This window comes from Trichogramma pretiosum, unplaced genomic scaffold (genome assembly GCF_000599845.2).
Source record: "Trichogramma pretiosum strain Unisexual culture from Peru unplaced genomic scaffold, Tpre_2.0 scaffold53, whole genome shotgun sequence".
Classification (NCBI taxonomy): domain Eukaryota; kingdom Metazoa; phylum Arthropoda; class Insecta; order Hymenoptera; family Trichogrammatidae; genus Trichogramma; species Trichogramma pretiosum.
In genome coordinates, this window is record NW_019641626.1 from 108,024 (window position 1) to 133,050 (window position 25,027).

General features: G+C 43.1%; 1 protein-coding gene across 1 annotated transcript in view; it reads left to right on the forward strand.

The window, feature by feature from the left end:
• Positions 1-25,027, forward strand: part of LOC106651179 — a 49,388-nt gene extending 24,361 nt beyond the window's left edge. Inside the window, exons 3-12 of the mRNA XM_023459051.1 lie at positions 554-1,036; positions 9,947-10,395; positions 10,501-10,835; positions 14,551-15,115; positions 15,568-16,435; positions 16,516-17,244; positions 18,123-18,193; positions 18,684-19,395; positions 19,456-19,667; positions 19,716-25,027. Of these exons, the coding sequence (XP_023314819.1) occupies positions 554-1,036; positions 9,947-10,395; positions 10,501-10,835; positions 14,551-15,115; positions 15,568-16,435; positions 16,516-17,244; positions 18,123-18,193; positions 18,684-19,395; positions 19,456-19,667; positions 19,716-19,995 (4,704 nt within the window). The 3' untranslated portion in view covers positions 19,996-25,027. The remainder of the gene's footprint in view (positions 1-553; positions 1,037-9,946; positions 10,396-10,500; positions 10,836-14,550; positions 15,116-15,567; positions 16,436-16,515; positions 17,245-18,122; positions 18,194-18,683; positions 19,396-19,455; positions 19,668-19,715) is intronic.

Sequence of the window (25,027 nt, forward strand, 5' to 3'; positions counted from 1 at the left end):
AGTATTTATTTCAGTCGAACGACTCTCTCTCTCTCTCGCTCCTTTACTCCTTGTTGCCGTGATATACATCTTTCATTTTCGTTTTGCATTCGAACTTCTTTTTAATTATGCATAAATATAGAAACGTTTAATTGGATGCGCTCGAAATGTACGTCGTAATTTTTTCCCTTTTACCATCCTCCCGCGATATTCTTCTTTTATTCATCGTTGGTCATTGTTGTTGTTGTTGTCGTCGTTGTTTTCTTTCATATTATTTCTCCGGTAATTTTTTTGGTATCATTCTCGTGCGTATATAATAAAATAGACGGACGCGATTTCTCGAAATGAAAAGAAAAAACAATTAAATTGTGCGAAATTGGATGAGCGTGATGAGCGTAAAGCAGAAAAGTAATTGAATAAAGAGCAGAAGCTCGCGATCCCTCTAAAGCGTTTTATAAAGATGAAAAATTCATCTCTCGCACCAGTGGTATCACGTCGCGCGCAATACTTTATAAGCCATCTCATACGTCAGCTAAAAACTTGATATAACTTATAACTCTGTGTAATTTTACAGGCGGCATCGGAGCGACCCGCATCGTCATCCCCATCGTTATCATCGTCATCATCATCGTCCTCGTCGACGTCGTCCGTAGCCGCCCGATCGGCCAAGGCGGCCGCCGCGAGGCCCCGTCAAAAGTCCAGCTCCGCGGGCGGTGGCGGCACGTGGCGCCTCGTCATCACCCTGACCCAGAGCCAGCCCCAGCGGGCCGAGGTGCAGCGCGCCTGGGAGGAGGCCGTCGAGGAGCTGGCCCACAGCGACGTCGAGCTGGCCTTCGTCGAGGCCCGGGCCTTCGTGCCGCCCCAGCTCAAGCCCGAGGACACGAGCTATCCCACGGCGCTGCTGCAGAAGTGGTGCGCCGAGCTCAAGCTCGGCCGCACCCTGGTGAGCTTCGTGATTGGCGGCGGGCCTGCGGGCAGATTCCTGATCACGGCCTCGGCCGGCATGAGGCTGCCGACCGTCTGGATGCCGCTCACTCATAAGGATTTCATCAAACAGGTGGGTGTGGGTGTGGAGGCAATTATAGCGCGCAATTATGCACGTCGTCTTTCGCCGAAGGAACATATACCTAATACGTATATCGGCTAGAGCAACACGTGATTACTCCGAGGCGGATTCAGCTCTCGACGTTGATCGCTTGCAATGTTAATGAAAGTATGTCTACTCGCAGACCCCCCCGAGAACTATGCATCTTCATTATTATATACAGGGTGTCCCAAAAGTATGGAAACCTCTGAAAAGCGGCCAAAATAAGCGGGGAAAAAAATCGATAACCCTATATTCGACGTATTTTTTTACGGGGAATCCAATGGTGACCTTGGATTTGACCTTGAACATAACCTCACAGCTGCAGCGACTCAAAAATCAATTTTTCAAATGTAACCCCCATTTTTTATTGCAGATTTGAAAAGAGCGGAAAATTTCACGTCAAAATGTATGTTTTGTTTTTTTTTTTTTTGAAGACCATTTTGAGGATGATACAGGCTCAAATGAAACCCCGATTTAACCTAAAATTAAGCTCAGAAGAACTTCATTTTCTAACTGTAGCGCCCCGAAAAATGATATTGGAAATAAACATAAGGGGCTATTCAAACATAAAATTTTTCGCTCTTTTCAATGGTGACCTTAAATTTGACCTGGAACATAACCTAAAAGCTGCAGCATCTCAAAGTCGAGTTTTTACACGGCAACCGCAATTTTTTATTTCAGATTTGAAAAGAGCAAAAAATTTTACGTTTGGTTAAATCGGGGTTACATTTGAGCTTGTAGCACCCTTAAAATGGTCTTTAAAAAAAAAACAAAACATACATTTCGACGTGAAATTTTTCGCTCTTTTCAAATCTGCAATAAAAAATGGCAGCTATATTTGAAAAATTGATTTTTGAGTCGCTGCAGCTGTGAGGTTATGTTCAAGGTCAAATCCAAGGTGCCCATTGAATTCCTCGTGAAAAAATATGTCGAGTATAGGGTTATCCAATTTTTTTCCCGCTTATTTTGGCCGCTTTTCAGAGGTTTCCATACTTTTGGGACACTCTGTATAGTGGGTGTATAGCTTCCGACGCAGACAAGCGCACGCAGATATACATTGATTTCGCGGTCGATATGTAAATAACCGCTCAGAGATTTATAATTACGCTGAGAATCGCACATCTTAGTGTCCAATCACAGCGAAAATTAAGGAGTACATTCTTTTCTGAGGAAATTGTTGTCGTTGTACCTGTATACACGACCTGGTGCACTAGGTCGACAGGACGTGGTTCGCTACCTTTGACTAAACGATTTTACAGGGCTAAAAAATTCATAAATGTAAAAACGTTAAATTCATTCATGTTTTTGCGTTTTAATTTTAATCCCGTTTCATTTACAACGAAAAAATCATAAAATAAGTTTGACTCTTGCCACTCAAAAACGACACTCCCTTCGTTCTATTCATATTAAATATCCGCTCGACATTCTGCAACCTATAGGTTGCCACTTATAATTAGACACGGGTCGATTCACTATAATATACAATCATCATCCGGGAAAATCGAATAGCTCGCTCGTAAAGGGGGGATAGACAGAGAGCGAGAGGAGATAGAATATTTCAGCAATTACGTCGGGTTAGCCTTCGAAAATGAATCTCTATTGCGGGCTACATATACTTATAATTAAAACAGTCGAACCGTATGGCAGGCCGTTTAATTACGATACTCGCGAGCGAGCTCGAGCTCTGCGTGCGCCACGCGTGTGCGTATGTATATTCGTTGTGTAAATGGTATTTGGCCGTAAAGCTTTTCGCGCTCGCCTGGGTACAATATTGTATGTATAATAATGCGGCTCACGTAATAATCAACGTCGACCAAATTACACAATTTGCTCGCTCGATACATCGTTTGTGCATTATTCGAACATTAACAAAAGAGAATAAAAAAAGAACATAAAATCAGCAGAAATTCTTTAACCTACGGGGTTAATTGTCGTCGTCAGCCGATACGATACACGATCGCAATATATATTTTCCTCGCGAACAAAGTCATCGAGACTCGCGCTGCTATAATATATAACACGTGTCACGCGGCTATCGTTTTGCCGCTTAAGCGCGGCTCGCTCGAGCTAAAAGCGATCAATTTATTATTATATACACGTTGAAAAGTGTACCGAAGGAGGCTGGGAGGGGACGTTTTGTACAGGAGAACGAGTATAAGAAATACAAGAAGTATACGAGAAGCTCGGGTACGCGGAGGGCGAAGAAAAAAACGATATATAAGCGAAGTTTTTCTTCGGCTCCGCGCGCAGCGTAATTTCATACTCGCACACCCTATATGTATATGATACGGAAAAGCTGCGCGCGGGTATAGCTGCAAGCTCGAGCAGCAACAAAATGTGCTTGATCGCGTCTCTCGCGTACTACACAGCGTACACAGCACGCTCCCGTGCACGTTATATTACGTCGTTAGCTCTCGTCGCGAAGACTCGGTCGTCGGAGCAGCTAAGAAAATGTGTCCAAGTTTTTTTGCCCCCACGCGCGCGCGAGTATACTTACAAGTGGAGCGAGCTGCTGCTGCTGCTGCTGCTGCTGCTGCTGCAGTGAGTTGCAAAACGGAATGAGATCACAAATATAGCTGCGGGCGGCGCTGCTGCGTTGCTGTATCATGCGCGCGGTAATGCAGCCGGGCAACGACATAAGTCGAGCCAATAAGACCATCCACCAGCAGTCACCCATCCCCTCGCGCGCGCGTAAAACACTCGCATGAAAGTTTGCTCTTTTCCTTTCTTTCTCTTTTTTTGTTCACTCGCTCGTAGTGCTGCGCGCAATTATGTGTGTATACCGAAGAATCAAGACGTCCATCTGGTATAGAATCGCTATACTCTCGGACATGTTATTTTATACGCGCGCGGCAATTGATGCAGGATTTCCCAAACGGGTGTTACGTTATGTACAGTATACGGAGGGCTATGTGCGTGGTGGCTATATAATAAAATCGTCCCAGGCGTGTGTGTGTGTAGGTATACAGGCAAATCGTAAAGATCTCCACCCGCGAGCGGTTATATTTATGTCTTTGCTCTTGCCCTCCGCTATACGTGTGCATATAGGTACATACATGGGCGAGCACACAGAGTTTGTTCAAGCTTTACACTTTACGTTTTTTAAGAGGGTTTAACGACAAGTCGTCACCGTTGGATCGCTACTGCTGCTGCTGCTGTTGCTGCAGTAGACCGATTTATGCGCGCGAAACCTCGAGGACATTCTTTCTTTCTGCTTCTCCTTTTTTTCTGCTCTCTCTTTTATGAACGTCGATGAAAAATTTTGTGTCCCCTCGCCCTCGCCTCCCCACTATACAGTAGTATAGTTTACAGGAAATGATCTCGCAAAAAAGGAAAAGGGCAAAACGCTTTTGCGGACAAAGTTGATCGGTTCAACTTTCCAGAGAATTTGCGGTTCTTCGAAAAAAAAGTTGTACGCACACATATATATTTTTTCATACGATTTACGATCGGTGCAGTCGCGAGCCTTCGCTATACGCAAGAGAGAGGACGCAGGGGTCACTATAAAGGGTTCGCTCGCCCGCGCTTGATTCGACGATATCCTTCAAAAAGTTTCTATATATCGGCGGTGCGCGCAGTCTGTACAACGTTTGATTTTTCAAAGATGCCTTATATATAACTAAATCCAAACGTCTTTGTATGGCAGCTGCGCGCGGCGTTGCATCGAATTTTCATTTTAGATTCGATGCACCTTGCGTGGATTCTCGGCAATTTAATAATATTATGGATATATCAAAGCAGCGAAATGCCGTATGCTAAGAATTTTTCATAAATCCTCGATAAAAATGAAGGGGATACACAAAAGAAGCGATAAAAAGATGAATAAATAAATAAAACCGAACCAAAAGAGCAGACAAGAGCGCGGAGGGAGGGGGGATAGAGATTTGCCCCCGCGTGCTTTTAAGCTCGCGCGCGCACAACACGCGCATGATATACACTATAGACGCGACGATCCCAACGCTGCAGCAGATCGAGTCGCGGCGGTTGTAAAAGTTTGCGTGTCTCTCTCTCCTATATCGCGTTAGATATATAAACCTTCATAGCCAGTCATCCGTGTGTATATTAAGCAGTTAGCGAAGGCGTATACGCAAGCTTAATTGAATTGCAAACTATCTATATACGTTATATATACATATTATACATCTGGGGGAGTAGAGGGAAGCAGCAGCAGCGAGTATAAACTCAAAAGGGACGAGAGAGATGCGCGCCTCGCTTATATTATTATATATTTGCGTATACGTATAGCTGCTGCTGTAGCATCGAATGAAGATTAATATAACCGCATTAATGCTCCGGGATCTCGATTGTGGAAATGCAGTTATGCCATTTGTAGCAGAGAGTCGAGAGTTTGCTCTCGTATATGTTTTTTTTTTTTAACTCCCTCTCTGTGTTTTGTAATGTATCCATTACATATAGTGCACGCACAGTTTGTTGTACGCTCGTGTATATATATGGAGTTTTCGGAAAGATCTCCGCAGATGTACGCGCGGCACGTTTAAAACATGTTTTATCGGTTCAACAATCGTCTCGCGTATAGTTATACGGCCATGTGGATAAACGTAAAATTTATCTATATGCATCTGTGTGTGAGTGCATGTGCTCTCTAGGCTAATATATATACGTAACTCTATCTCTGTACGTATATACCGGCCATGATGCCCCGGAGGGATTGTTAAACTTTTCGAATTATTCTGTGCGAAAGAGATAGAGAGAGAGAGAGAGAAAAGGGACGAGTTTCGTTCCTCTATGTATGTATGTGTGTGTATACACGCTACCGTACGCGATTACCTTCGCTCTATATGTATGTGCACGACGACTAAGACGACGACGACGATGAGTTATGAAAGGCACATGGCAAAAAAAAGTAAAAGAAAGAAAAAAGCCTTTTATTTGCATTACGACGAGAAAGAGAGAGACTGAGAGCACATGACCTTTTCGCACAGGCGCCGGTACATAAAAGAATTAGTCAAAGAACGGAATTCGCCCAAAAGTGTGTGTACTTTTTTTTCTCTCCTTAAATAATTATTTCTCCCGTATATATCTACTACTACTGCGGAGCGCAGCGAGCTCTAAAGCCGAGATATACCCGCGAGAGAGTCCAAAGCGCGCGCGGGGGTGGGCAAGCGGGGGGCAAAGAGGGGGATGAATAAGCAAACACATGTGCAGTGTGTGTGTGTGCACTGCATGTGATTGTAGGTGGAAATGAGGTCAGCAAAGTTTTCGCCAAAAAGAGAGACGACACATCGCGAAAATTCGCTGCTCTCGTGTAAACTCGCGTTATAGTAGCTCGCGAGTGTGTGTGCAGTGTGTGTTTATCCGTGGGATGCGGTATAACTGTATACATTACACGAGAAAAGTCCCTCGGTTGCGCTCGTTTTTGGGGGTATGTATAACGCGCGTATGTGTGTGTGTGTGTAAGTACTATACGCGCGCGGCCATACGACTATAATGTGCGAAGCATCGGTATTTCTGTCGGGCGCGGACTGGAGCGCGCTGAAACACGAGAGACAGAGGGCGAGAGCGAGAGAAAACTCTCTAGTATTATATATGATTTTTGGGATTTAAATTTTCGCAGCGGCAGCAGCAGTAGCAGTTTAAGCGCAACGTGAATTTTTAAATACGTCACGCACAGGCACGTTCGCGATCAAAAGTTCGGTAATTCGAGACCATATCGACGATACGCGATATTGTAGGTATAAAAAGTATATACGAGAGCGCGTCGAAGCGCATCGCGTGCGTGAAATATTATTCTACTCGATATATAAAGCGTGCACAGGCTAGAGGGAAATTAAAACAAAAAAAAAAAAAAAACAAAAAGGAAAGAGAATTTTAAATAAAAAGGCTCTCAACAAGAGCGATTAAATTTTACCGAGTCATTCGGTTCTACGTACATTGGATAAATTTCATAATTAATTACGATGCTTTATGCATGATCAAAACAACCATATATACGTACTTTTCACGCTTGTTTTTCATTATATTCTCGAGCCTTATCAAAGATACCAGAAGAGCGAGCGCGAGCCGTAGTATATAATATAGGAACGCTCGTAAAGTACAAAAAAAACCTCGTCACTTTTAAATAATTAATTTTTCAAAGAAAAATAATCAACACTGTATTACACTATGTATATACTACAGCATCGCTGCTAGATAGGCGGGAAGATGAGCGCGGCGCGCCCTTAATTAAGCGCGAACGTGTAGGTATTATATATATACGTGATGATATACAGCTCTCGCGTTGACCTTACGTTCAATGACCTTTTTACAGTCCTCTATACTCTTTCGCGTCGCGTCGCGCGCGCGGATGAGTATCATAGCACCGAGTGCACTCGCCAGATTAGATCTTATCGGTGCGCGCGTATTTCATAATATCGTGCTGCTGCTGCAATAAGTGTAAAACTCGAGACTCGACTCGCTGCACCGTCCAATGTTAGGGGGGCAATCGCGGATGAATCCGTGGATGAAGTTTTTCGCTGTCTTATATCTGCAGCGCTATACATCTCGCGCGAGCTTTCCTGCGTCTTTTATACGGTTTCTCTTTTATCTACCGTTGATTGACGTTTCCATCCGCCCGCCCACTCGTGTGCAAGAGCAAGTTAGAGAGAGAGAGAGAGAGAGAGAGAGAGCTTGATTGAGTCATGGGGCGCGTGGCACGAAATTGCGCGGCGTCTTACACGCATACCACCGCGCAGCAGCACCACCACCGTTTGCTGCAGTTGAAATATTATCTTTCTCTTTACCGAGACAGCTGTGTAACGCAGTTCAATTTAGGTGCGAGTGCACGGGAGCAAAAAAAAATGAAGAGAAAAAAAGGAGTACAAAAAAAAACAAGCCAAGAGCTGTACGCATGTAAGTTTAAAGTGCAGCAGCAGCCACTGTCAAACGTGGAAAACTTAAATTAAGCAAAAACTTAATTACCACGAGTCTCTCTCTCTCTCTGTCTTAGGGCAACAAAAATCGCAGTCCCTGGTACTGCTCTCGCGCGTTCCCTGCACGCGTCGCGCGCGTCTAGGGCGAAACTTGAAACAAACACTGACGTAGACACGAAACTCCCATCTTAGAATCAATATTATCGCGGTGTTTGTGCGCGTACAGCAGCAGCAGCAGTAGCAGCAGCAGTAACAGTCCGGGGAAACTACTACGAAGAAAATTTCGAAATCAGAGCCGGCAAAGTTTTGGAATATATATACTCGGGATGCGACGTTGAACAAACTGTTAACCCGTGAATGACCGACGATGATTTAATCAAATTTCAACTTGTTTATCAATTTCGCAGCTGAAAAGGGTTTTGTACGATTGTTTTACACCGTGGGATGACGTGGCCGTTATAGAAGGATACAAGCGTAAATAGCGAGCTCGGCAGTTTTTGTCAATTTCAACTTTGAACCGCGCGAGCGCGAGTGGCATTTCATATGATTTTTTTTGTGTTATCTCGAAATTCTGTACCGAATATTTTGCGCGTTCTAACATCACAATTACGCCTCGTTGACCGTCTCATACACGAATTTATCATTTAATTCTCCGGCTCTCTCTCTCTCGGAAATTGCGATCTTGCGAGCCTGCAGCAAGAGCCCTGATATCTTATACTGCTTTTTTCATTCTCTCTGTCTCTTGCGTCTTCCCAAGGAATTTTGAGCTTCTAAGCAATTAGTATGCAAATCCTGCGAGCGACCTCATAACATTTCATTTATGAAAATGCCCGCGAGACCCCCTCTCCCCAACCCCAACCATGCCTAACAGCAGCTTTGTATATTAAGCAATTATGCTACCCCCTACCCCCTTCTTACGCGCTCGAAAAATTGTGAATGCGCAGGCAGTAGCGGGTTAGCTAGATTGCATTTATTATTTCGATTTGTTTTTATAATAGTATATTGTATAGATTCACTGGTAACAAATGCCTAGCCCTATTTCATGGCTAGTTTTAGATGAAAAGAAACCGGTCTAGGATATGAGACGGCCATTAGAACCAAAGGATATATTAATGATGTCAATTCAACGTTTTTGCCCTCATTTTAAGATATACACTTATTTTGACTTAGCCACTTGCGGATTTACTACAAAGATGCTCGCCATCTAGTGGCGAAGGATAAAAATGCTATTTAAACCTTGAAAGTTGGTTCAAGAGTTCAATAATGGTCTAACTTGTATAAAAAATTGAATCATTATTTTCAGTTCATTTAAAATGCGCTAAATATTTTTTACATATTTGTAAAACAAATTAATTGATAGAAATTACAAAAGATTTTTAATGATCATTGTTTAGTCATGAAGCTATTATTAATCCATAGCATTTCTACCAGGAAAGTTTTCGTATTATTTTAAATCATCCGAGCAATGAATTTCTGCTGCAGCAAGCAACAAAAGAAAGCAGTGATAGAGAAGAAATTAATAAATAAAGTCAAAGAAGTTATGCCAGGAATGACGATAATTTCTTTTCGCGCGTACACATTCTCGGATACGATATATATAAACACGCAACGCGTTAAATTGCCAATCGTAAAGTAGTACGCACGAGAGGCGCGCAGAAAAATGAATAGGAACTTTGCTCGGTACGAAAAAAAAGCAAAAGGAAAAAAAATTCGAATTCCGCAATATACGGTACTACTGCTATACAGATCGGCCTGTATCTATACAGAAAAGTGATTTTTCTGACTCGGCGAGCCCTCGGGCTTTCAAATATGTCGAGCCGAATCGAACGTACATCACTTTTCAATTATACACAAACGTTCGCCTTTTTTTCCCCCTCAAACTCTCTCTCTCTCTCTCTCTCTCTCTCTCTCTCTTGCGTACATGACTCTCCCTTTTTTGTTCAATTTTTTTGCTTTGCGAAAAAAAAAAAAAAAAATAAATAAATAAAAAATTGTCTGCTTTTTTACGCAGGGCCAAGCGTCGATCTACGAGTCGCGCATCGGGACGACCTCGGTGGAGATCGGCGCGGCCGCCGCGGCCCTCATGCACAAGGCCCACTGGCGGGCCTTCACCCTAATGATCGACACGAGTCTCCTGCCCGTCACGGATCTCGTCGGCAGTCGACTCCATCAGCAGCACGAGTCGCAATTCATCAGGCCGCGGCGCGAAGGAGCGGAATCGAGACAGCAGCAGCAACATCGCGACTTGTTGACGCCGCGTCGCATAGTCTATCTGCCGGCCGACGAGAAGACCCTGACGGGCCGACTGCGCCGCGTCGCCGAGGAGAACGGCCGCGGCAGCGTCATGGTGCTGGCCTGCGATCTGGCCACGGCCAAGCGGGTCATCGCCGCTGCCGGCAAGTACGAGATGCTCGCCGGCCGTTTTCTCTGGCTCTGGCTGGATTTAAAGTCGGAATTGAGGTGAGCGAGAGAGATTGCATATATCCAACGTATCGTACTACTATATTTCCATTATATCCATCTCGAGTATTATTATATCGCAATTTTGCTCCATACGTACGACAGAGCGAACGAGCCGAACATCATAGGCCAGCACGTGCTGCAGAACGCCCGAGTCTCGGTGACGAGCGACCACATGCCAGCGTCAGCGGTCCACGACCAGGGCCAAGAATTTACCGCAGCTGCAGCAGCTGGTCCTCCCATCGCCGGTGGTGGCTTGCAAAACCTGTCGCCGTCGTCGTCGGATGGAAGTAGCGCCGCCGCCCCCGCTGACGTTATAAGGCAGACGCACTCGCAACTCGTCAAGGATAGCAAACACAGCAGCGCCAGCGGCAGCGACGATGGTAGCAGCAGAGGCAGCAGCGGTGCTCGAGAGGTCCATTGGCAAAATGATATTCTAGGTGGGTTGCTGCGGCATCATCGTTATTATTGTTATACTCCGAGAGATTTGTTGTCTTTTAATATATAGCGTATGTATATTCAAAACTCAGTCATATACGCTACGTATGCAAAAGCTCGCGGAGTTATGTACGCCAGGCGTTTTGCGGCTGACAGGTCAATCTCGCGTGGCGGCCGATATGTGTATATACGCCGAAGATTAATATCATTTGATTGATTCAGGCTCGTTGCGATACGTAACTATCTGGTGTATATAGATATACAGGGGGGCTGCCTGTGCGGCAGCAGGGAACAACTGTTTGCTCCGATCGCCTCGCACACACTGCACATGGGCACACAGACGCAGACAGTAGCCGCGAGACGCTCGAGTTACGCCGAGTAATATTTGTGTGCCCTCCGGGCGCGAGCGGTGGTAGATGAATGTGTGCTAGCGATCTCTGCAATATATGTGCATAAATGTGGAACTTGCACCGGAGTGAGCGAGAGAGTTTGTTTTGAGCTTAAGCGCGGATTGACGGGATTGCATACTATAAGGTATACGTCGGTAGGTAGAGCGTGGAGCGTGCAAAGTTGCGCTGCATCGGTACACGCGTTTACCAAACGACAGATATATTTCCTTCCTTTACTTGAAATAATATAAAAAAGATTCGAAGACGTTTAATTTACGATGTGCTCGTTCGTCGTAGTGTATTTACGGAGTCAATTAACTCGTGGATTGTAGATCAACGTAAATTATATTATGAAGCGTACGCTCGAGCTAAATTGAATTATCAAGTTAAGACATGCTCATACTTATCCAGCAAAAATAAAGTATGTAGTACTGAAAAACTCAATCAATTTATGTTCGGAGTGCAATTTGCTTACCTGGCGGTTTTCGGTCGTCGAGCTGCACTCGCTGCTTTGCGAATGAAAACTTCGGCGCGCTCAAGTCTTTTAGCACGAGTTTAGAGACGGTGTATGGAATACGCCAATCACACCATGGCGCGGGGAAAATTTTTTATCATATGTGATGCTGGGATCTATTTACTCGATGTTTTTTGATGTGAACTCAATGTCGTCTGTCGGAAATTTGTTTGGAAATAATTAGTTTCAGAAGGACTAAAAACTACTCGCAGAAATCATCGCCAATTTAGAATTTTCAATTATTTCAAGCGTTGTAAGGATAATGTATAAACAAATAGATCGGTACTTTAATTGTAAACAATAATATCATGAATATTATCGTCTCTCGAACACTGATCACGTTTACAGTGAAAATAAGTTAGTTTGAATGTTGCCTTTCCCGATTATACGACTTGTAATACTGAAAGAAAAATTTCACTCAATCAATTTTCGTGGTGCTAAAAAGAAGGATCTATCGTTTAATTCATTCATCGAAATGTATAAAAGTGAAAAGGAACCCGATGGAGTGGTCTCAAAAGATAAATTAAGTGAACACAAAATTGTTGTTACAGACGACAAACAACACGTTTGTGATATTAGTCAGGAGACATTTATACTAGAATCAAGCATGATAACCCACCGTGACAAAATTCACAGTGACCAGAAAAATTACGCATGCGACATGTGCGAGAAGAAATTTGAGTTCCGAAGTCATTTGAGTAGACACCAAATATCAGAACACAAAGACCGTAATGATTTTGCATGCGACCAGTGCGAGAAAAAATTTGTGAAAAAATCCATTTTATTCACGCACCAAAAATTGGTACACAAATATCGTGAAGATTTCTTGTGCAACAAGTGCGAAAGGAAATTTGAAAATAAATCAACTTTACTAAAGCACAAAAAAATATTCCACGAAGTTTTCAAAGATTATCTATGTGAAAATTGCGCGAAAAGATTTGACAATAAACAAAGTTTGCGCTTACACATAAAAAAAGTTCATAAACCCCAAAATACAAGCCACAAAGGTGAAGGTCACAAAGATTACGCATGTGACAAGTGCGAAAAAAATTTTGCATATAAATGCCGTTTGGTTTACCACCAAATGGAAGTGCATGAAGGTCGGAGAGATTTCGCATGCGACAAGTGCGAGAAGAAATTCGGACGTAAATCGAGATTGCTGTATCACCGAAAGATAGCACACGAAGATTTCAAAGATTTCGCATGCGAAAATTGTGGGAAGAAATTTGGATATAAATATAGTTTGCTCTTGCACACAAGAAGAGTCCACGAGGGTCGCAAAGATTTCGCATGCAATGAGTGCGAGAAGAAATTTGGACAAAAATCAGATTTGTTGAAGCACCAAAGATCAGTCCACGAGGGTCGAAAAGATTTCGCATGCAACAAATGCGAAAAAAAATTTGGAAAAAAATGGATTTTGCGTTTACACCAAAGGACAGTACACGAAGGTCGCAAAGACTTCGCATGTAACATGTGTGAGAAAAAATTTGGCCAAAAACCCAATTTGCTCTCCCACCAAAAGGTAATACACGAAAATCGTAAAGATTACCCATGCGACAAGTGCGAAAATAAATTTGGACATAAAGGTAATCTGCTTTTTCACTACAAGACGGTCCACGAAGGTCGTAAAGATTATGTATGTGACAGATGTGAAACGAAATTTGGAACTAAAACAGATTTGTTCAAGCACCAAAAAACTGTACACGAGGGTCGCAAGGATTACGCATGTGATAACTGCGAAAAGAAATTTGGGGGTCGACACAACTTGAATAAACACCAAAAATTAGTTCACGAAAATCGCAAAGATTACGCATGCGACAAATGCGAAAAAAAATTTGGACACAAAAGTCATTTGCTTGTCCATCAAAGGACTGTACACGAAGGCCGGAAAGATTTCTCATGCGGAAAATGCGAGAAGAAATTCGGACAAAACTCGCAGTTGCTTTTCCATCAAAGGACAGTACACGATGGTCAAAAAAACTACAAATGCGACAAGTGCGAGAAGAAATTCGGACAAAAAAGCCATTTGCTCATACACAGGAAGACAGTACACGAAGATTGCTATACGCATGCCATACTTGCGAAAAGAATTGATGATGGACAATTGTAAATATGTAGGGATACTGATACATATCTTTTCCTGAGATTTTAATAAAAAAAATTGTACTAAATGATTGTGTCTTACTTGATATAAACTATCATTACACCTTTGTTCACCGTTGCTATGATAAGTGTAGATATTTTCACGTATTATTTTTAGCTGTGAACGGGGCGAGCATTTAGTTGGCTATTGGATTTTCGATAAATCTTATGATATGCAAGTCTGAATTAATCAAACATACAATAGTAAAAAATTTTGATGAACTTGCTGACGGACCAGAGACGTGATCGGTAATTACCAACAAAACCATTACAGGAACCATTTAATAATTTAATTTAAACCATAAATATTTTGAATATTTTTTAAAAATTTAATAAACCCCTTCAATTATTTTTTTCATTTTCTTAGTACTTTTGTCAATCCAAAATCTTAAATTAAATTCTTTTCAAATTGCGTGAGGGCGACCTAATACAAAATTCAAAATTCATACGTCGAAATTACGGTATGAAGCATTCACACTTTGAGAACATTTTGATATTTTATGTGATCAATCGAAAGTTGAAGTTTCAGTTCAAGCACCTTCATTGAATGATTTTTATAAATAATATTTTATCACAAATATATTGATAATTTTTATAAATTATTCTACAGCATAGTGCTTCCTATCAAAACGTTTGTTTTGAATTCTAACTGAATCATTTGTTTCAACGTAGATCTGCTGAGACAACGAAGGAACCGTCTACTACTGAGTCGTCGTCGCCGTCGAGACAGCGGCGGTCCATCAGGGGCCAGTGGCGGTGGTGGCCTGGCTTCGGGCGGCGTCGGTGGGCGCGCCTCCTTCGTCGGTGCCGGCCCCGAGGACGAGGACATCGACGAGGCGCCGGGCCGCGGCTACGAGCGCACCGTAAACTCCAAGAGCTTCATGCCGCTGGGCATGCTGGCGCTGCGGCCGGCCAACGCGCGCCTCGGCCCGGGCAGCGCCGACTCCAGTCTCGGCCGGGCGCTGCGCGAGAGCCTCGCCGCCCTGGATCGGGGCCTGTTCGAGGCGCGAGGCCAGCTGAATCGACTGGGCGAGCAGCAGCTGCGCGAGCTCTTCGTGCCGGACTGCCTGAACGAGCGTGTGGGCGAGCGCAGGGTTCACGAGGCCAAGCACAACGTCTCGGCCAGTCTGACTCGCCGGCTGAGGGAGGCCGCCGCTCAGGTGTCCGCCGAGAGGTCCGAGTTTCACCTGCTCAATCTGCAGGGCGTGCTGTTTCCTGGAAATAAAACGCAGCTCAAGTGAGTACAATGAATCGTCATAAGTGCGTGAATATATCGCGTTGATCGTCGATTCGATTACCAAAGGTTTGAGCTTCAAAAAATGAATGGATTTTCTTACTTTTTTAATTCGACAGCTCGACGGAAGATCAAAATACAGAATTGAGGTGACTTTTCTTAAATAACCGACGTTTTTTTATCCCTATTTTATGGACATTTATTGATAAGTGTTTTTCATTTAAAAATTGTTTTTATTGTATCAGTCACGTGTCAAGATTAATAAGTGTGTTTTATTATACTCGTTATATAAGTAATTTTCAATATATATTCACTCCCACGAGTCAATACACACAGTTTGTCATATTTAATCGTCCCTCCTTAATTTACGTGTGATCTTATAATAAAATATCCTCGTGTTTATCTTCATCGAAGCTCGCGATCGTAAAAAAATCATTCGATCTCCCTTTTCGCAGATGGGTGAAGGTGGGCGTGGTGCGCGGCGGCCGCACGGTGCGCCTCGACACGATCATCTGGCCGGGCGGCGGCATCGTGCCAGCCTACATCGAGCAGGGCCGCGAGAAGATCGGCATGCCCTCGTACAAGATCGTCACGGCACTGGCGCCGCCCTTCGTCATGATCACGAATCTGCAGCAGGGCGCCTGTCTGCGCGGCCTCGTCTGCCGCCTCGGCTCCACAACGCGCTGCTGCTTCGGCTACTCCATGGACCTGCTGCGCCACGTCTCGCAGGACCTCGAGTTTCGCTTCGATCTGCACGTGGCACGGGACGGCCTGTTCGGCCGTAGGCGGGGGCGCAACGGCACCTGGAACGGCATCATCGGCGAGCTGCTGTCGGGCCGCGCGCAGATGGCCTTCGCGCCGCTCAGCGTCTACTCGCATCGCAGCCAAGTGGTGGACTTCAGCGCGCCGTACTACTTCAGCAGCGTGAGCTACCTCGTCTCGCCCAAGGAGCACAACGACATCTCGCTGCTGGCCTTCCTGCAGCCGTTCAGCAACAATCTCTGGATCGTCGTGTTCGTCTCGCTCAACGTCACCGCCTTCATCGTCGCCGTCTTCGAGTGGAACAGCCCCTTCGGTCTGAACCCGTGGGGCAGGCAGCGCAGCAAGAACTTCTCGCTGGCCTCGGCGCTCTGGGTCATGTGGGGCCTGCTGTGCGGTCATCTCGTGGCCTTCAAGGCGCCCAAGTCTTGGCCCAATAAGTTCCTCATCAACGTCTGGGGCGGCTTCTCCGTCATCTTCGTGGCCTCCTACACTGCCAACATCGCGGCCTTGATCGCCGGCTTATTTTTTCACAATACCCCCAAGAGCTACGACGATCGTAGCGTACGTATAAACAGCAACGAATATTTTGAATATTCGACGTAATCGGTTGTATTGATTTTGTTTTTCTATCCGAATCGCAGCTTCTGCAGCAGCACGTCGGCGCGCCCAAAGCCTCGGCGGCCGAGTACTACGTGCAGCAGGCGAATCCGCTGCTCTGGTCGAACATGGCCCGGCACTCGGTGCCCGACGTGTCGAGCGGCGTCACCCGACTGCTCAACGGCAGCCTCGACGTGCTGATCGCCGACACGCCCATACTCGACTACTATCGCGCCACCGACAACGGCTGCCGCCTCGAGAACTTCGGCGAGCCCATCAAGCAGGACACGTACGCCGTGGCCCTGTCCAAGGGCCACCCGATGCGCGAGAGCATCTCCCAGCTCATAGCCAATTACACGAGCACCGGCCTGCTCGACATACTGCAGGAGAAATGGTACGGCGGGCTTCCGTGCATTCCGGGCGCGACCCTCGGCGTGGGCTACGACGGTCAGCCGAGGCCCGCCGGCGGCCAGCCCCGACCCCTGGGCGTGGCCTCGGTCGCCGGCGTCTTCTGCCTGCTCGGCCTCGGCATGTTCCTCGGCGTCGTCATCCTCATCGGCGAGCACATCTTCTACCGCTACAGCCTGCCCAAGCTGCGCCAGTGCTCCAAGGACTCGGTCTGGCGCAGCCGCAACGTCATGTTCTTCTCGCAGAAGCTCTATAGGTTCATCAATTGCGTGGAGCTGGTGTCGCCGCATCACGCGGCGCGCGAGCTCGTGCACACGGTGCGCCAGGGCCAGATCACCTCGCTCTTCCAAAAGAGCGTGAAAAGGGTAAGCCGAGTCTTGAGTTTACACACACATTTCTATAATTTATAATGAATGTACCATGCATATGCGGCTTTATATTTGCGCGCAATGCTTTGGCGCTTTATATTATTATATATTATTACGATATATAAATGGATATAATTTACATAAAGCCAAGCGATATTTGCTTATTACGCGAGTTGCCCGCCTTGTTGTTGTTGGATTTTTAGACACGAGTTCTCTTAAATGTATCAAAATTCGGATTCTCTCGATCGACTCATTTTATAAGCACACTTTGATAAATAAAGTCTGATCTGATTTTATTCATACATGATTTTTTTTTCAATTCTGTGCACGACACGATATGTTGTTCAATCATGACAATTGAAAAAAAAAAAACAAAGATTAAATCATCAAACAGCAACACTGCATGACAAGCCGAGTTATTAACCCAAACTTTTCCGCATATCCACACCCGAAACATGCTGTTATTCTCTGTCCACACTGCATCACCAATTTTATCAAACATTATAACTTGTCTACTACTTTCTCGATTTCCATGAGTTAAGTCGAAAGTATGTAACGTTATCGATCGCCTGCTGTAGTTTCAAAGAAATTTAACTCATGGAAAGAAAAAAAATAAAATAATCATCACAATCGATGTCCGATTCTGTCTTTTTGCGATGTCATTCTGATACTTTCAATGTTCTCTCTTTCTCTATATACTTTGTTATATACTTTAAAAAATTTTACACAGCAATTGGTATACGATCGTCAATTACAAAAAGAACTAAAACAAAACAAAGAAAATGAAATGAAATAAAATTGTGATAAGCAGTAACCTCCCGTTCTATCCTAAAGCGTAATATTTGAACAAAGTACGTAAGTCTGATTTGTTCCAGAAGGAACACGAACAGCGACGGCGTCGTAAAAGCAAAGCGCAATTCTTTGAGATGATCCAGGAGATACGAAGGTCAGTGTTAAAACACGTGAACAATTACATCATAGTCCAATAATCTCTTTTTCTATCTTATTATGTAAAATTCGAGCCTCGAACAACCCCCGCCCTTCTCTCTCTCTTGCTTACGTAATTATAGGTAAAAAAAAAAAATCGACGAAGCTTTATTCCAAATTTTCTCTCTATATTATTATTGGCTGCACTTGATCACTTGTACTAATCATTATGACATGTCTCATGAATAATTCAGTCACAAAAAGCTCCAAGCTCGATAATCATTTGATATGAATCCTTTTACACAGAGTTGACTTAGCTTATATATTTTTTGGAATGTTAGTGACACTTTTTGTCGAAATATATATTGCCTAGTCATGTAAGCTCGATCGAATCTCTCGAATTTTTTGCCAATAATCGACTAATCGAAGCCATGATTTTTATTCTCTTCCCAACTTTTTTTTTGTGGCATAAATTCTTCTCTCGACCGCGTGCACACAAACACACGCAGAGCTCAGCAAGAGGAACGCCAGGCGTCCCTGATCGAGGCGAGGGGAGCCGTGCCCAAGAAGTCGTCGGACGCCAGTCTGCGCCCGGGCGGCGCCGATCCTCATCTTGGCGCTCGTGAGCTGCTGCAGTGCTCGCGGGCCAGTCGCAGCCGCAGCCGCAGCAAGAGCCCGATGGCCCTGTCGCCGAGGAGGCGCGCCGCCGACGGCGTGCAGAGCCGCAGCTCGACCAATCTCACCGCGTTCAGCATCGAGCAGGCCATGGCCGGCGCGGCGGGCCACGGCTCGCCCATGAAGCCGCGCGAGTTCACCCTCAGCAATTCCAACTTGAGGGCGCGAAGTCCCCTGGAGGTGGTGGGCCGTCGACTGAGCCACGGCGATCAGGGCGAGTCGCCGCCGCCTACGCCCAAGCTCGGCGGTTCGACGACGCCTTACGGACCCAAGACACCGCAGAGCTTGGCGAAGATGCCGCAGCTGCATCAACAGCAGCAGCAGCCACAGCCGCTGTACACGAGAGTAGTGACGGAGCCAAAAGTTCCTCAGATCGTGCCGCCCGTGACGGCGATCAAGGTGACCCCGAAGAGGGGCGAGTCACTGGGCAGCGGAATGCCGCCGCCCACGCCCAAGCAGAGGAGTCCGACGAAGCGCGGACAGTCGTTCCCGGTTTTCACGACGTTAAAACCGCAGATGACCATCGATACCAGGCAACATTATCAAGTACGTTTCAAATCAATTTTCCCAGATACATCATCGCTCATATGCTCTTCTCCATCGCAGGTATCGCAAGAGAAGAATAGGAGTCCTCTGCTGTCGCCGAGCGAATTGACGTCGGCGATAGGCCGTAAACTGTCTCGCGAGTGGGGCTCCGGCGAGGAGCTCGGCGAGTACTTCTCCAAGTCGCACGAGCATCTCGGAGCCGCCACGTCGAGCTCGTCGTCGCATCACACGCCTCGTCGAGAACAACAGCAGCTGCCGCCTCGCCAGCTGCAGCAGCAGCAACAGACCACTGCCACGCCCAGGCCGGCCGAGCGCCAGAGCCGGCGCAAACGGACGAGCAGCCAAGGTGACCCGGAGCGCGAACGGCCGGTACGTCGCGCCCGCAGCCACGAGAACAAGGAGCACAGGCGGGCCGCCACGGCCGCGCACTTCGACGAGGCGCTGCTGGCCAGGTATCACCAGGCCGCGGCGAGCCACCAGCAGCAAGCGCAGTCCTCGTCGTCGGGTGGGATGAGCCAGCGAGCCAAGCGCCAACTCGAGTCCGAGCTCAAGGCCATACTGACGGCGCGGGCGCATCATCTCGAGCTGCATCCGCCTTGATGAAGCTTCGGCCCCGAGGCGCCTCGACGCCGTCAACAATAACTTGTATACAGAGTATAATGTGTAAAAAGTATAGGCTCGTTCTAAAAACGAACACTGGTCGCTCGCGCGTCTCGGTGTGTATAAAATATAGCGTTAATAACAAAACTTATCGACGATGTACGACGATACGTGACAATTTTTAAATCGAGAGAGAGAGAGAGAGAGATGCGCGATGATCGTCACGCAAGGCCTCTGAGGGGTCAACGACAATTTTGTCAAGCATCTCTTTTCGAATAACCACGCGCACGTGGCTCTATAAAACCGTCGAACGACGGTAACAAACATTATTTAATAACAAACAAACAAAAATAAATAAAAATAACACACAACACACGTAAACGCATACATGATAAGCAATATCAGATTTCTATAGGTCAATTGCGTCGTATAGCTCAAAGAGGAAAATCTGATAGATTAAGATTTACGTATTAACGAAAATATTAACGAAAATAAATAAAAAGAGCGAACGAGACGAAGCAGTTGTTGCGAAAATAATCCTCGAGCGCGCTCGAAGATTAATATGGACGAAGTATATTAATCAACGTATTATATAAAAAAAAAACTAATTGTTGCGCGTATTATAACGGGGCAAGACAACGCGACAAGTTGGAAGCGCGAACGAACGCGATCTGTACAATTTTATGACGAAACTATTGTAACGACTTGCCGAATCGACAATTACTATTGATATACGCGCGCGCGTGCTGACGTAAGGGAATATTCGTTATATAATTACGGATATAAAGTACTCAAAGTCACGATTACGTACATTATTATACATGGTAGATAGTGGATGAATTATTATAATAGCATCGAGCCGATTTTAGGGACTATCAACTTGATAAATATATTATGTATTATATACGAATAGCTCATGGCACTGCGACACACAATAGGATGCAGTAATATTATAAGAATATTTTCTTGTTAAATATTTTACCTCTACGCTAAAACCGTTGGCCTGATCAAGTCCCACTCGTTTTCTTTTTTCATTACAAATCCTGACGAAAAGAAAAATATCGACTAAAGCTTCTTCATCATACGCGTAAACGAAAAATACGAATCACTAAGGTTTTCCGTTTCGTTTTACAATTTAGCTCGACTTTCTTCGAGCCAACGGTGTAGAATGACCACTTAGTAGTACGCGTATAAATAAATAAAAACTTTCGAGCACGACTGCATCATAAGCAAATAAAATAATAAAACGCCGTAGCTCAAAAAACGAGTAAGATTATAAAATTTACTTGAGAATAGTTTAGCTAAAAGTTGAAAAAGGAAAGAGGAACAAGAAAAAAAAAGATAATAGAGCACGACGATCTAGCGACTGAAAAATAAATGATATATTGTATACTTTTCTCATTCAAGAATGTACTTTTTTGGCGGTTTAGTAAAAGGAGCGCTCAGACTGAAAATGACGACATTTTTTCTCTAAAAAAATTCGAAATTTTCGGCTGCGACTTGTGTACATTATATGCTAAAGCTGGAATTGATAAAAATAAAACACGAAGCGACGGTGATAAAATAGGCGAATCCGAATACGCGATATTGTTAATAATGATAAAGAAAAAAAAAACAAATTTTTGTCAGACTGTTTATTGTTTATATCGATTGTTATCCGATCGTTGGAAATAGTTACGTTTAAATAGTCTCCGACTTGTGCCAAAGTTATATGATGCAAAAGGCGAGAATGAGACAAAGCGCACGTATACCGCGCATGGAAAAAAAGCAGATATAAGGAGAAAAAAATGTAAACAAAGTATAAACTCGCTTATTTTAATGAACAAAAAAAAATCATTGCAGCATGGCCTTAGAATTGTAGTCGTATCCGCCCAGCATACTTTGTTATTCTCCTATCTTATATTGCTCTGATTTTAATCTCGATTGAGAATATCTTCTTAGATATATATATATAGAAAAAAAGAGTGAGAGATCTCGGATATATATATGATTTGAAGCGTTCGCGCGGCGATTCTCAATGACTTGATATAAAATTTTATTGCATTCCTACACAGTATGTCTCGTGTATGTACAATACAAACACATTGTACGTACATGACTAATTGAAAGGTTTACTCCACAAAATGTTACTGCGCATTGTTATTGTATATTGAATATAAACAAGTTTGTCATGTATGTGACAAGTAGCATGTGTATATCTTTACCTTCCACATGATCAACGAATCGTAGCTCTTTGCGGAGTGATGTATTCTAAAATAGTGAAACTGGCTAAGCGCGACTTTCTGTCCTTCGGAGATCGTCCAAAATTTAACGATCGTTATTTCATTTTTTTCCGACTTTTATGTCTTGATTTTGGCCCGACTAAAAAAAAATTTCAGCTGCAACAGTTTCTGGAGTAATTTTTTCTCAATGATTCTTAAGCTATAAAGTAAAAGGCTGTAAAATAGTTTATAATAAGAGAATGAAAAAAGTAGTACACTGTAAGGAAAAGATGCTATAAATACTCTATGCATAGAATTGCATTCAATCGAATTTTAAATTTTAAACAGTACGATATGTGTATGATGCGATTATCATGCGGGAAAGCAGGCTCGACCGAATCCTCCAACTATAAACAGTGACTCTTTTTTGTGATTCGCCAAGGCTGCATAATACACGTTTTCCAAAGTACACACCTTATGCACACAGACACTTTTCTTCCGTACGAAAAAAAATGAAGTATTAAAAAAAAAGCACTCTATTAAGTACGTAATTTAGTATATAATACCTCGTAAATATAAATATATATAATAAAAATAAATAATTATATATATACTTTCACAACAAGCCTTCTGCGTATACTATTATAGCAAATGGAAATTGATCATCTTGAGGCAAGGCACATGAGAAAAAAAAATTTTAAACTCTACAATTCTGGCTAATTTTAATGCAAAAATAAATACAAAATACTAAACGAAATAATGAAATCTATAGTAAAAGCTTGACAACTTTAAGTGATAAATGAGCGTAGGAGAAAAAACCATATAATTACGAAAAGAAATCAATTAATCGACTATAGTAACAAAGTAAAATTCTACATACGTCAGCCAGAGTCTTCAAAGCCTAAACAAATCAAATGTAGACTCAGAGTAAAAATACAATTGTAGCATAAATTAAAAACGAAAAAAAAATTAAAGTAAAACTTTGGAGCAGGATGAGAGCTATGATCTGTACGCGCTTTTCACTGCGTGGAAAATATCTTTTATTTTATTATTGTTATTATTTATTTTAAATATTTATTTTCTTTCAATTAAACTCATTTCGAGAGAATATATTTTGTGTAAATATGAGGAGATAATGGCTTCTGTAAAACACAAGCTTTACAACATTTTTTGTCTTATTTTTCTATTAATTGCCAATTGACGACGATCGTTTGTACGCCAATAAGAGCCTTGATTATTACTTAAACATTTTGAATTTTAAAGTCAAAATATTTTATGTCAACATGACTACAATAATTTCGATTCTGCCTAGTCACGATCAGTTCATGTCCGGACATAATTAATCGTTCATTAGTAATAGGCATGATGATTATCTACGCACTGAATTCTACAGTTGTGACTCCAATCTAATCGTTACAAACATCTTTTAATAATTTTTCGATATATGACGGCTCTTAGTTGTTTCGCTCTTTCATCGGCATTCAATTCAATTTACACATTATGTGATATACAAACACTTTGCGCTGCAAAGAAATGACTTCGCAAATAACAACGTAACGACGACTTGTAACTCGGAAAGATATTTCAAATACTCAAATAGAATCGTTCTCCAGAATTTCCAGGCGAAACATTGTTTCATCGTGAATCGTGTTTCTTTTGCACAAGCCTTCGCTGCCTATAAAAGGTTTCATAAAATATGAATTAATTTATTGTGCTTTTACTCACGTCTACTCGAAAAAATAAATTCATCGAATGATCGCACTTTTGTGTTTGCAGCACAATTGACAAAGGTGTTGTCAAAAAAAATGTCTCGATTATTCAATGTTTGGCCAAACTGCATTGCATCTCTCTTTCTTGCATAATCGTTTACCTTCACGACGTTTCTTCAATAAATGGCAATAAATTAATACGTATACGTGATTCCGTGAAATTCTGTACAAGGATATGTAATCACTGATAAACAACCACTGCCATTGATTATTAGGCTGGCAACAGATGAAGAATAAGAACAATATTAGTAAAAAAAAGGGAAGATTCAATGATACGATTTTTCATAGTTGTGCGAGTTGGATCGATGAAACTCTTTTGAGGAAATAAAAATAAAGAGAGAAGAACGATTATACGAGAGCGCCGACACGCGTCTTTGTAAAATTTGTAAGAAAGTAATTGTAAAACGAAGCGATATTATTGAATTGTTAAAATTTTTTTAAACGTTTATACATGTATTTTACTTTTGAAATCGTTTCAGTGTGATTATAAAATGAAATTTTCCGAATGCGACATATACAAATATGTTATTCAAGCATATAATTCAAAAAATCATCGGAAATCATTTGACTCGAATCTGTACAAATTTTCAATTTAAATTTAAAAAAAGATCAACTAAGCTCGATAAATAATCCGATGAAAACTCTGTAACATAACGATGTTACGTCTATGGTGTAAAAAGATCGACAAAATTTATCGAGCTTGCCCGTTGTTGAAAACTTTTGAGTGTTTACAAACGATAAATTTGACATAATTTTTTATGAACATTGAGCATAAACTTCGAGGCAATTACGCACAGAGACATTTTTCTTTTTTTTTACAATACACGATGTATAGAAAACTAACGATTGCGTAATTCGCCGATCAAAGCAAATCATCTGTTGCGATTTGCAATTTGCACAATTGATTCATATAGTTTAAAATGTGAAGTTTTTTTTATATAGTCATTCAGTATTATCAAAGTGCAGTTCTTGATCATGAATATAGTGGTAATTTTTTTTATGATTGTTTGCCATGGTTACTTGTTGGCGTGCATTATTATATATAAATATAAAAGTATATTC